The 14,731-nt window shown below is 35.7% G+C and overlaps 1 protein-coding gene across 1 annotated transcript in view; it reads right to left on the bottom strand.

The window, feature by feature from the left end:
- Positions 1–14,731, bottom strand: part of Trhde (thyrotropin releasing hormone degrading enzyme) — a 378,190-nt gene that overhangs the window by 35,500 nt on the left and 327,959 nt on the right. Inside the window, exon 13 of the mRNA XM_069988744.1 lies at positions 714–861. Coding sequence (XP_069844845.1) covers positions 714–861 — 148 coding nt within the window. The remainder of the gene's footprint in view (positions 1–713; positions 862–14,731) is intronic.

The following is a 14,731-nucleotide window of genomic DNA, read 5'->3' as shown; positions in this document are numbered from 1 at the left end:
TGAAAATGCTCAGTGATAAGACCTTTAGGAATCAAGAACTCATTAGGAGTACTTAATCCTAATGTTCAAAACGATTATTAAATCAGATTAGGTAGTGTGTGCAGAGCAATTTTGAATTGCTAGGCTTTGAGAAGAGGAAAATCTGGTCAGGTAACATTTTGGGATGTTTGTCATGCCTTCATGTCTGTTTGGATTATCTATTGTTTGCTTTCCTGTTTCCCCTTGGACCCAATTATGAATGGGCTTTTGGTTCAATGTTGATCTTATCCTTGTTAATTAAGGAAGTGAATTGGACTCACCATGCCCTTTTGGATAAAAAATAATTCTAAGAATCTCTACTGAACCTGTCTATATTCTGTTAAGATCTTTGGGATCCCCCTTCCCAAGTTAAGTCCTTTGTGAACACCAAGCCCTTTAACTCGTGGAAAGTACATTTGAACTTTACGGATTTGTCATGTATATTTCTTCTTAAATTCTGAAGCATTTAAGCTTAATTGACACTTTCAGGCCAGAACAAAAGTCAGCTTCTATTAAATTTCTTCTTCAGATAATGGTCATTGGTATTATACAGAAAATCGGGACAAAAAAAATGACAACATAAACTAGCAGAAGGAATTTTTTAAATAACTCAGGATCTGTAGCGTACAATAGATTAAGAAAAAATATTTTATCTTCTAAAATAAGAGAGAAAGGAAATTATGTATTTTTTTTACATTGAAGATATTGTAGTTCTCCATGCGGTCCAATAATTTGTCTAGAGGATAGAGAGCTCGGCTGGCAGCATGCCAAGGAAGAAAATCCTTCTCCTCAGACAGGTATCTGATAAGCTCCAGGGGAATATTCTGAGGCAAATAGCCAGCCCTGCACAGTCACAAGGAAGTTAATGTTAATTACATGCAGAAAGTACACCATGATGCAAAACTGAAGATTTCACTTATGCAAATAATCTTGCAGAAAGCAAGATTCATCACAATATAAAGCAAGCAGACTCAGTACTATAAAAATAAAATTACTTTTTAACTACAGTCCTACTAAGGCGCTAATACCCCTCAATCTATACAGGGTTAGAGTTAAAATTTTACATGAATACAAAACATCAGAATGCTCAGATTTAAAAAGAAAAAGGTAAGAAAAGAATGATGGAAGTTGAATAAAAGAAACCCTGGTTATTTATCTTGACAGAAGCTCTTCTGAAATAGCCCATGTGAGGGCACACAAAGATGCCATCTCTAAAGCAGAGACAAAGCCCTCAGCCAATACCCAGCCTTGATCTTGGACTAAAACTCCAGGACTATGAGAAAAACATGGGTTATGGATCATTCAGTGTAAAACGTGGTATTATAGTAATGTGACAAGACAAAGACAATGATCAGTAATTAAAGACCTTAACACAGGATGTGGGAAATACGAAAGCCAGCACCTGCCACACTGTTCCTTCAGAGTATCATCAAGTTACAGAGTCCTTTAGTTTGTGCATGGTAGAAGGTGGACGGGGAGCAAGCCAAGTATTTTCTCATCCTCATTTATAATGTTTGTCTGATTATTTAGTTCTTACTAAACATGGTTATTGTTAGCTTACAATTAGTGTTTACAGAATGCATAATAAAAACCAATTCTGATCATTCTACTTCAGTTTTCTTTAAATTAATTCCAGACTTGTAGGCCACTTTAAATATTGTGATTCAACCATTAAATCAGTTCAATTACTGTTACTATCTGACATAAAGAATGATGAAATAACAGCAAATTTTCCATAATTCCATAATTTCTTAGAAAATTTGGCTAGTGTAAAGATTATGGAGGTCGTCACCATTTTATGCAGTGTCCATTTTATAGAAGCTTGTAGACATACAATGATATTAGGCTACAACTTGGAGTAAGTAAGAAAATTTATCTATTATCTGGTAGAGTCAGATTTTGTTTTCATAATGAAAAAGGATATCATTTAAAAAAATAATTACTTGGTTGCCTTACATAAAACAAAAGTCCTACATTTCAGATTTTTTAATTTGTTCCCCTTGGTCTTGTCATTCTAAATATTAATTAGCATTTACTCATCTTCTCTTTTCATATACCATGAAGTATATAATTATAGATTTGAAGATTTTTTTAGAAACAATTGTTTTGCTGACAAAATAAAGGTGTTGGTTTTCTTCTTTTGTAAACCATTTAATTACTCACTACTTGTGGATCTCACATGAGTTTGAAAATTCTGAAAATTACTCTAGTTATATGTTCACAGAGGCTTAGACATGATCACCTATGTCAACTGCAGCATATTACTTTTATTTCACCTCTATAAGTGGATAGACACATTATTTAATGGCATGCTGTGTGAACATGATTCCCTATGTAAGTGACAGCAAATAATGTCTTAGGAAGACACTTGGCCTTAGAAGACAGTCTGGATCTGATGCTACCACTGATTATCCATGTACAACTAGCTAATAATTCATTTCTCAAGCCCTCTCTTTCCTTGTCTATAAAATAAAAAGGCTTGTTTCCATATCTTGGAGTTCATTTCAATTAACATCATCTTATATAGTCATATGTACATAGCTATTGAGATATTGTGATCTTCTGCCAGGCTTATCATAGACATATATTAATTATTACAAATGAGGGGAACCATGAAGCCTGTATTTCTTTAGGTTTGGCACGCTTCACTTAAGATGACTTTTTCCTAGTCTTTCTAATTCTTTATGAATGGAACCAGGTCATTCTTTCCTATGGAAACATAGAATTCTAAAATGAACTCCAAGATATGGAAGCAAGATATTTTGGTTTTTTGTTTTGTTTTGTTTTGTTTTTATTTTTAATGCACTGTGTGAAATTCTTTCTTTTTTCTTTCCTTTTTCCCCCCTTTGGTTTATCCCCTGTTGTCACTGTTTTTGATTTTGGTATCCTGTGACTTGTATATACATGTATCTGATTTGGGGAAGGGAAAGGGTACAACAAAATGGTAAGTCAAAGGACAAAGGATAAACCAATGCAACAGCAATACTCACAAGACACTGTGTTGGAAATTAACTTCACAACTTGGGAGGGGAGAAGGGGAGGGAGAGAGAAAATAGGAGAAAAACAAGGGAGGGGATAACAATGTTTGACAAGAAATGTGTTTATTAACTTACTTGTGTATTTATGTAACTCTACATCACCTTTACACTAAAATGAAATAAAATTTAAAAAAAAATAATAATAAACAAAAGGCTGAATGAACTAAAAGACATGTTTAGCCCCCAAACTTTATATTTGAACCTATGAAAAAGATTCACACTTTTTATTCAAACTTTATTTTGAACCTGCCGAAAATAATTTTAATAGCATGAACATAATTTATTTATATTAAAACCTAGAAAATATAATTCCATGCTCTCTCAATTGCTTAATATATTCAGATCTAAGAGACAAGGCTTACATGTAGGTTTTATAAGACATCTGGCACATAATTTGAAAAATAAAAGTAAAGTATTCCTGAAGAAGTTCCAAATAATACTGACAAGTAAAGTATTCATTAAATAAGTAAAACAGGTCAAGTTCTGTTTTGAGTCCTAACAGTAGTAGTAACTAACTGCTCAGTAAAATACATACTTTCCTCTCCTTTCAAGAACAGACTAGAATTTTCGGTCTTCTTGGTTTAGACATGCTAATATGACCAAAATCTAATAAATGGATGTGCATCTTTGGCAAGGATAATATGAATTGGAGTATGTAAAAAAAAATCCAAAGGAGCCAGGCATCGGTGGCTCACACCTGTAATCCTAGCTACTCAGGAGGCTGAGATCTAAGGATCGCAGTTCAAAGCCCACCCAGGCAGTCTGTGAGACCCTTATCTCCAATAAACCACCAGAAAGCTGGAAGTGGCACTGTGGCTTAAGTGGTAGAGCTCTAGCCTTGAGCTGAAGAACTGAGGGACAGCGCCCAGACCCAGAATTCAAGCCCCCCCCCAAAAAATCTGAATGATCTCTGGATCCCTGAACCACTGTGTAGCCAAGCCAATTCTCAAACTTAGTCCTGCTATTTAAACAGGAAATATCAGTCATTGTGCTTGATCTACAAATATGTTTGGGTCTATGTTTTAAGCAGTTAACCTTCTCTAATGCAGTTTTCAAACAGAATAAAAAACAAATTACACTCAAATTGCCCTCATTCTGCTTTGTTACCAACATATGTAAGTCATTACCTACTGCATAATTCAATAGAGTTGCATTTAAACCGACTAGATCAAAATATGTAGCTACACTTAATTGGCCAAGAGGATGATCAGCTTCATTACAAAATTGAGAATTATAAGAGATAATGTTGGGGAATAGGTTACCTAGTTTAGATGTGTTTGTGTAATTGGCTGGTAATGATATCTGTGATTACTACTACTGATAATGCCATCAATATAGGAAATGTGTGGGTTCTCATGAATGGAACACTGCATTGGCTTAAATTAATCAGCCCAGTGGGGAACACATCAAGGGCTCTGGTGCTAACAGGCAGTTTTCTCAAATTGGTATCATCAGAAAGAAATGATACTAGCAACATGGAAGAAAGAGCAAGTTCAAAGAAGGTGTCATGTATTGTAGTGTCTTATTGATGTTTTAGGAATAAGTGATATAGGAGATCTATATTCACGATCGTGTTGGAGGCATAAGAAACAATTGAGGAACTGAAGAATAGACAATGAAAAGGAGAAGCAAATGAGGACCATTAAAGACATCAATAAAAGATTGTCCATCTGCAACTACACAGCTGCTCCTCCCATCCTCCACTCTCTACACATACCCTCCTTTCCTTCCCCCTCCCCCATTTACTGGAGTTTGCAGTACAATATATCTTTAAGGCATACAAGACAGTATTTTAATGAGAAGGATATTAAAACCAGGCTGTATTAGCTGACTTTAGCTGCCTTCGTTTTCACCTAAAATCCTCAGAACTGCTTATAAAATAAGCCAATCTGAAACTGTGAATTTTAACTCTAATCTATTAAAATGGGCAGCTTTTCTTTGAATAACTTATTTTTACTGTGAGTTTTCTTTAAAGGCAATTGTTTCTTCATACCTTGAAATTTAGAGAGGAAAGCACAAACATTAGACTCTCCAGACAACCACACTCATCTTCATTAAATGAATATTCATTTAAAGCCAATAAATCGTCTACTACATATATCACAATATATGCACAAGACACAGGATATGTTCCTTAGGCAAAGATTTTTAAAGCACTCACTGAAATACTCAATTAAAAAGTTTACTAGCTTGTGCTTTTTATTCTTTATTATTCATTATTAAGTGACTTTAAATGTTATTTGTGGGAAGATGGTACAGCAAGCTTAGAATGTCAGTAGTCCTTGGAGTAACACGGAATTAAATTTAAAAAATCATGGGGGAAGAATCTCTGCCTACCAATGTATATTTGGTCACTACCTGGAGAAAAAGGAGGTATAATTTGTTTCTGGCTGAACTATTGTGTGCAGAGATGATAAAGAGTGTTCCTTATCTGTAGCCCCATAAACGTAAAAATATGAGAAATGCAAAGCAGTTGTGATAGGCCTTTCATTTCCGTCCCTTTCTCTTCTAAGAAATTATTGCCTAACTTGACTCAGGCATTTATTTTCTTGGCTTCAATAACACTTTAGAAAAGGGTCATTCATAATGATTTATAAAAGTAGTAATGGTTTTACCATAATCTTTCTCATTCATTGGACTTAAATTTTTAAGGAAAAAAAAGGTGTGCTTTACCTAAATTTTCCCCTTATCTTAATGCAGAACCTAGCACAAAGTAGGTACTCAATAAATGTTTCTTAAGCTTAAATGATGGTGGTAATGATCAAATTTTAAAATAGTAGTACTTGCCAAGTTCACTAAGATATAAGCATAATTTGTTTAAAATTCAGCATTTCAAAGGTTAGCACCAGCATCTGAATGCTAATAGATCACACATATAATTTTAGAATAATATTACAAATATATTTCTCATATTTATTTTTGTGCCAGTACTGACGCTTGAACTGTTTTCTCTTGAGAACAGTTTTGTTGTTGCTGTTCTTGTTGTTGTTGTTTTTATTTTTGGTCAGTTATGGGGCTCTAAATCTCGGCCTGGGCACTGTTCCTGAGCTCTTTAGCTCAAGGCATGTAGTCTACTACTTGAGCCACAGTGCCACTTCTGTTCTCCCCCCCTCCCCCCCCCCCCCCGCCCTGTGGTGGTTTATTGGAGATAAGAGTCTCACAGACTTTCCTACTCTGGCTGGCTTTGAATCCCAGTCCTCAGATCTCAGCATCCTGAGGAGCTAGGATTACAGACACTGAGAACAGTTGTGGGGGTTTTGTTGTTGTTGTTCTTTATATATATATATATATATATATATATATATATATATATATATGTATATATTATTGTAAAGATACTGTATAGAAGGGTTACAGTTACATGAGCAAGGTAATGAGTACATGTCTTATTGAGTGTTGCTGCCCCTCCTTTATTTTTCCCCTAACATCCCTTTCCTCCCCACCTCCCCAGCTTCATGCCTGGCATTGTATCAGCAGGTCTCCAGTCTAGGTGTTATTTTTGGGTTTTGAGTTTTGGATTTTTTTTAAGTAAGTGACTAAATTTTCATAGGAAGGCCACTGCTATCTAGCCACTAGTTTTCGGTAAGCCAGGATATGGGAAAATCAAATACCTTCACAGACACTAACAGCTTTGTATTATACTTCGAAAATTACTCTCCCTAAAGCAGGAATGCTGTTTGCAGTAAAAAGTTAAATAAATTGATGGAGGACTTACAAATCTCTTTCTCCTGACCAGTATATTGACACTGATGAATGATGTGATTTCTCCAATCCTTTTTTTTCTATAAACATTTGAGAATTAAAATAATATATTCAGAAGTAACTTTCCTACAACTTGAATAGTCTCATTCATACCACCACAAGACTTTCCTCTTTTCATACCCTGCCTTCCTAATTCCCAGGACTTCACAAAAAAAAAAAATCAGCTGTCATCTTAATACAGAGGGGACTGACAGTACTAAATAGTGTTAGAAGCAATATAAACATTTTACCACTTAATGAAAGAGGTAATAATTGCCAAGTATTTGGCCATAGAGTATAAAGATGCTACAGTTTTATGATCAACTTGGCAATTTTTAGAAAATTATGGATTTAACTGTTTTATACTATCATATATTAAGGACTACCATATAGTAATAGATGATACAGGAAGATGATGAGGTAAGTTTGCTTCTGTTACTAATGAGGGAGGGGAAAATAAAGGAAAGTATGTGCTACCTTACCTATATAACTGTAAACCCTCTGTACATCACCTTTACAATAAGATTTAAAAAGAACAGTAGTACTAAGCTGGATCAGTAATATCAGGCTCCTTTGTTGGATATAGAAGCTATAGTTTATAGGAAGACAATCACTCTGCCAGGCTCACCTAGCTAACAAATGGTATTGATGGAATTGAGAGGTAAGACCGATAAGAAATCTAGTGCTTCCATCACATGAGGATGCCTCTCAGAATACTTACGCCTGCAGTCCAAGCTGCTCAGGAGTCAGACATCTGATGGATCATTTTTGGAAAACATCCTAGGTAACAAGTTGGCAAGACCCTACCTTCATAAATAATATGGGCATGGTAGTTTGTGCCTGTGATCCAAGGCAAGCCTGAGCCAAAATGTTGAGACACTACATGAGAAATAGCCAAAGAGAAAAAGGATGGGAAGTGTGGTTTAAGTAGAAAGTGCCTGTCTGAAGCCTAAGTTCCATATATACATATGTAACATGTATGTGTACACATGTGTGTGTGTGTGTGTGTGTGTGTGTGTGTAAAACAGCTGGATTGAAGGGAAAAGAGCTAGGATGAGAATTCTGGAAGGGAAGATTTAAATCAGCTCATCTGGGATGGCTTCACCTGCATGAAGTAAGACAACAGAACTATCCACTCTGGCTGAAGGAGAATTCTACCCGAGAAAATAGCAAGTTCAAAGATCCTAAAACGAGAAACCTATTTAAGTTATTGGACAAATAACAGAGGTCTTTATGGTTGGCAGGGATGTCATGAAGGACTAAACAGGGCCTTCAGATTGTTTTCTTTATCAGACAATGTATTCACAATTGAAGATAGGGCAATATTCATGACAGAGAAGAGGTTGTGTAAGGCAAGAGGGCTTTTATATTGATTTTTAAATGCCATATTTACTTGCAATCATAAATAGTAAAAGAAGAACCTTCTCTGTTTTGTCTTTTTACTTGCATGATAAATTATTAATAGTAACAAGTTAAGCTGCAACAGCACTCACAGAATCGAGAGAGAGAATGCCACAGTTTAGATGATCCTGCCATGTACTGTTGTACCAATAAATGTTTTGGTTTTTCTGTTAGGTTTTGTTTCTATTTGTTCACTTTGTAATCCCAATCACATAGTCCTCTCTACTCCCTACTTTTTTACAATGGGAGATCACCAAATGATGGAATTTGTCTGGAAGATAAAGTTGCTTATGTTCAGGGAAGTGGAATAGGAAGCCAAAGGTAGCCCATATGACGCTTTTTAAATTGTGGATCAAAATGTGATGTGATTCTGCTGAATTTGGTCTCTATGCTTCTCTTCAATGAGCTTACCTTCATTTAAATGGATGTTTTCTTTCCAGAAACAAAAAGTTCTGCCTCTTGAATGAACCCTGAAGGAACTGAGCTTGTTGTAAAAGTTGACTCTTTCCTAGCTTCTGGAGCAAGCTGCACTTAGAAACACAGCACAAGGGCTGGAAATGTGGCTTAGTGGTAGAGTGCTTGACTAGCATGCATGAAGCCCTGAGTTTGATTCTTCAGTAACAGGAAAAAGTTGGAAGCGGTGCTGTTGCTCAAGTGGTAGAATGCTAGCCCTTGAGCAAAAAGAAGTTTCAGGATAGTGCCCAAAGGAAAAAAAAAAACAAGAAAGAAGAAAGACAAGAAACACAACAAAAGACCGATGTGGCCAGAACAAAGTGGCTGAAGGTCTGGCCTGGCAAAGTATAGACTTTGTGCGACTCTGGTATCTTTCCTGGTCTACTCAGGTGTTCTCAGGAAAATGTAACCTATTTCTTTATCACTTGCTTTCTTGTCTTTCATCAGTTTAACCACTCCCTTTGTCTTAGAGCATTTTCCCCCAATATATACCTCTCTCAAACAATCCCTCATCTGCAGCCCTTTGTTGGTCAACTTCAGTTTTGAGATTCTGTGCTAAATTGCTCCAAGGCCAACTCCTTGATCACTCTGATTTGCACTTTTTGAGTGCTTTGAACATACTATGCGCACACTCTACCCCTGAGCTGACCAACTCTTCCATGGAAACCAAGACACTGTAAACACCAGAAGTCCACAGAGACGATAATCCCAATTTCCTTCATGCTATCAGTACCCTTCTTGGAAACCCAGATGCCTTGCACCAACACGCCTTTCTTATTCCTGTCCAAGATCCCACCCAGGATTCCTCTTCTTCAGGGAGCCAATGCAGACCCACCAGCATGGCAGACCTCCCAAATACCACAACAGACTCTCCGGCCACACACAGCAGGACCACAGGCTGGCTGCAAGTGTATTAGAAACACATCACCAACTTGTTGAGCTGGGAAATGATCTGATTGGACTTTTTGCTTTTAAAAGTGATGCTGGGAAATGATCTGATTGGACTTTTTGCTTTTAAAAGTGATGCTCACTGCTGCAGTGTTCAGATGCAACATCACTCAATTGCAAACTCAGAGGTGCTACATTTTCAAGATGAAAATGAAATAAAATATGACTTTCTTTCAGGCTCTCTCTCCATGTACATGAGTAAAATATCCCACAGTGAGTGAAATGGATGATGCCAAAAGAAAAACAAAACTAAACCAATAAAAACCCCATGATTCTGTGGATCTTTGGCCATGTCTGAGATTTGTTTTAAAAAGGTATTTTTGTAAAGATATGAGAACATATATTCCCAAAGTTTCATTTATTATTAGATAATAAAGGGAAGGGCTATTGATAAATTGTTTAGGCAATGAATATATTTTAAAAGGATATATACTTTATAGGCAAGAAGCTGTATGCCTCAATTTGGGTTCATTAGTTAAGTTAGTATAAAACTCAATATAGAAAATTAACTGAATTTAATACATGAACATTATCCACATAGCTATGATTTCCATGGAAAACACAATTCTTCAAGCTAATACGAAATTTGGCTTACTCAGCAGTGAAGTTTCCGAATGATGTGAGCAGTCACATGAGAGCAAAAGAGTAAAAATTCCAGGAGGATTTTGTAAGAGGTTAGGTTACTGCTATCAAGATATCAAATCATTAACCCACAGGCCCATAAATCAGTGAAGCTTCTAGCTTCCTATATGTCTGCTTTTTAGAGAAATGTACGAATAACAGAAAGCCAGAGAAGAGAAGAAAACATCACTCAAAACCAATAACTTACAAATAGCCAGGTATATCTCCTCTAGTCTAAACATTACATCAAAAGTTTTGCTTTTTATAGAGATTTTATCATACTGCACATACAAGTTTATATATTTAAACTATTGTGATTCACATGCTGGTAAAATTCTTTAGGATTACCTCTGAACTTGTTCTAATAATGTTCTGAAGAGAAGTCACTATTACTGAGCATTTATGATATATATGTATATATACATACACAATATATTATGTACTATATATTCAGATTAAAAGTAGCAATACTGTAAACACATTTGTGCACAATGATTTTATATGTCCTAAATAAGTTTCTTTATACAAAACAGCCAAATTTAAATGAACAGGGTAAAGTTTATAACATAATAAATTCTTGGTAAATCCTCAAGTTTACAGTCTTTGTTCAAGAGGCAACTTGAGCAGTAACTGTAATGGCCAATATAGATTCACTTCCAGCTTATGTGCCAATGCTTCACATGCATTACTATATTAAATCCTCTATTACCACCATCCCCATTTTACAGACAAGAACAGATTCTCCAGGGCTATATTGCAAATGAAGTGATACTAGTATTCAAATACCAGCTACTCAGCTTTTATGTGCCACGTCCCAAATCTTTTTACTTCACCTAGCAAAAAAACTTTTAAAAAAACCTGTCAATAATCTTGTGTTGACATTTGCAAACAAGAAAAGAAGCTGAGCAAAGAAGGAATTAAGAACTGAAACAAGTGAAAATCTTATGAGCTAAGGAATGTACTTAGACAGATCAGAATGGGGAGTGGTTTGGGTTATGGCATGGCTTTGAAATGGGATTTTATGGCTAATTGTAAACACAGCTTTTAGCATTTGGACATTTTGATGTTTTGATTACACTCACATGCCATTTTGTTCACAACTGATCCTTACTCCTGGCTTTCCTTTAGTATGTGGTCTAAATCAGAGAGGACTGCTGGCTCAGATTTCAGCCTGAAACTACTGACTTCATGAAGAAGCAATGTATCTACCATAAGGAAAACAGAAAGGTTTAGAAATACTACTGAATGGATAAAGAAAATGTGGTATATATACACAATGGAGTTCTATGCTTCCTTCACAAAGAATGACATTGCTCCATCCATAAGGAAATGGAAAGATCTGGAAAAAAATTAAATTAAGCCAAGTAAGCCAAGCCCAAAGAAAATTAGGATGCATGACTTCCCTATTTTGTAATAACTACAATATTGCTATGACATTCTTAATGGGGAATCTCAATAGCCTAATTGCTAAGTGCATGAACCATATAAAATGAAGTGTATCAACATGAACTCCCAAGAATTGGAAATGAGGTTCTTATGCCCTGTATGCAACTATTTCTTTTCTTTTACTGTTTTCCTTTTCTGTACCCTTGTCTTGTAAATAAGTTTATCCCATCTGTGGAAAGGAAAGAGAATCACAGAAATATCAAGACAATGGATGACCTAATGCAACAATGATACTTACAAGACACTATGTTAGAAATGAACTATATGATTTTTGGGGAAGGGCATATGGAGTGGTTAGCTGGCAAAAATGAGGGAGGAAGGGCTGGGAAGGTGGCTCAGTGGTAGAGCGCTTGCCTTGCATGCATGGGGCCCTGGGTTCGATTCCTCAGCACCACATAAGCAAAAAGAAAAAAGCCGGAAGTGGCGCTGTAGCTCAAGTGGTAGAGCGCTAGCCTTGAGCTGAAGAGCTGAGGGACAACGCCCAGGCCCAGAGTTCAGGCCCCACGACCGGACCCAAAAAAAAAAAAAAAAAAATGAGGGAGGAAGTTACAGTGTTTAGAAAGAAATGTACTCATTACTTTACTTATGTAACTGTAACCCCCCCTTTACAATAAAGATTTAAAAAAAAAGAAAAACCACTACTTCAGGTCAACATATATATAATATATATACACATACATGCGTATTCACATATATGTGTATATACATACAAAATATATACATATATATGTGTAATATATACATTTATAACATATTATATAATACAAAATATGTATATAATAGATATGTAGTACACATATGTATTGTATATACATATATAATATATATGCATGTATGCATATAATCTATATACAGTATGTAATATATACTTATATAAATATATACATATATAAATATATACATATATACTATATACATGTATACAATATATAATATATATACATATATTACATATACTGTACAATACTGGGGTATGAGATAGAAAAAAAGGGATGGTAATTATGCATGTTACCAAAATCTACTGGAAAAGAAATGCTTTAAACAACAGAAGTTGTTTCTATTTCAAGGGCTTATAGAAAAGGACAAATTTAAGACTAGGAAATACTTGTGGATGTTACAGTCAGATTGAAGTAGAAATTAAAGTAGATTCATATTATAGCCTAGACATAATTTTACTGCAGACACCTGGACTTGGAAAGAGATCCAAAGATAGACTACCTCAATTAAAAATTTCAGAAGGAAATCTCACAGTCAAATCCAAATCTAGTTTATTTACAGATATAGCATTACATTATAATTCCTTAGATAATTTTCTAGACAGGTGAGATTGAAATTGTAGCCTGATAGAAAAGTTAATAATTAAGAAAAATGATAAAAATTATCTAAGAATGGATGTTTAAAAAATACTTTTGTACTTAAAGCCCCAAGAGGAAAGACTTTGGAATAATCAAATGAGGTAGGGGAACTCAATCAACACTGAGTTTAATTTTCAGTCATTTTTTCAAACATATACTGAAAATACTTAAATAAATTGTTTTGATATCTGGAATTTGCTTCAAGGAAGCATGAAAATCTGAATGAGGAACTACTAAATAATTGCTGCTACTTTGTGATGGATCAGGAAATGGATTACACTCTTTTGTCAATTTGTGTATACAATCAGAAATCTTCATACTGATTAATTAATTAAAAAATCAAGGACAAAGGTGTTAAAAAGTCTCCCTGCCTCTATTAGATATTATAGTGTTTGTGAAGTACATACTTAAAAATGTCTGCCAAATAACACACTCATGAAAAGAAATCTTTCATTGAGTGATTTCATTCTGTATCAAATGGGGGAAATGCTACTTTCTGCCCAGAGTCATTCTGTGCATCAAAAATATAAAAGAAAGAAATGAATTGTAAAGTTCGTTTTTCAACCTAGCGTCGTGTACATCTCATGTTGCAATGGTTTTCCTCTTCCCCTCCCCAAATTATAGCACCATCAAATACAGTGAAAGCAGGGGTTATACCGTGGGGGAGGGGCATACAAAGCAACAAAAATCACGTGGTACCTTATAAATACATTAGAAACAATAGCAAGAAAGAAAAATGGGGGGTGGAGGGGTGGGGAGAAGGGAGTGTAGTCGTGGAGATGGGAGGGAAGGGATGGTAGGGGCCAAACAAAGGAGGGGGCAACAATGCTGGATAAGAAATGGACTTATTACCTTGCTCATGTAACTGTAACCCCTCTGTACAGTATTATCACAATAAAAAAACTTATTTAAAAGAAAGAAAGAAAGAAATGAAGACTAGGATGCGCACCGTAAAGTGCCCCACAAATGTGGAGAGCCTGAAGACTAAAGGCCCAGAATTAGAATTTAGCTGCCACGTGTTCCACATCCGTGTTCTGACCTTGATTTGTTCCTTCCATCCAACTCCTAAAACTCATGTACAGATCCCAGCACATTCATTTTCTCCTTAGGGACAAAGTACCAAATGGTAGTGTAATTGCCAAGGGAAAATTATTACTCTGTTCTGAATTATTTCCATCATAAATCCAAAACCAGTCAAACAGGCGCTGTCACAAAAAACGACAGGGTTGCTGTACAGTGACGAGGATCGCACATACAAGTGCCCCATAAATCCATGAGTACTGCAACCCTCCAAAGTCACTCTGAATCATGTGTTTAAATCAGGAGGGGAAGCCAGGCTGGCAGCATGTTGGCCAACACTGTGGAAACACTGAAAGTGAGGCTGATTTACTCAGCCATCAGTGACACAAATATTCCATCATCTGTTGCATGTAGATTTTTATAACTCCTTAAAAAGCATTTTTGTCTTAATATTTTCCTATCATATCAAAGGGGGGAAATAAAGATTGTTTTTCATTTAGTAATGATAACACATAACCATCTCATTTCTCTGAAACTCAATCACAGCTGCTATTGGAGATATTAAAGCCCGTTAGAGAAACAATCTCAAGCCATAGTGAATGACAGGAAAGGGACAGAGAAGAACACACCTTCTGTGTGTGCCATCATCTTCCTCTAATCTTAGTCGAATAGTCTCCAGTCCTGGAGAAA

This window comes from Dipodomys merriami, unplaced genomic scaffold (assembly GCF_024711535.1).
Source record: "Dipodomys merriami isolate MVZ:Mamm:240054 unplaced genomic scaffold, mDipMer1.0.p SCAF_10, whole genome shotgun sequence".
Lineage (NCBI taxonomy): Eukaryota > Metazoa > Chordata > Mammalia > Rodentia > Heteromyidae > Dipodomys > Dipodomys merriami.
Note: the sequence above shows the minus strand (reverse complement) of the source record. Positions and strands in the feature narration are given on the sequence as shown.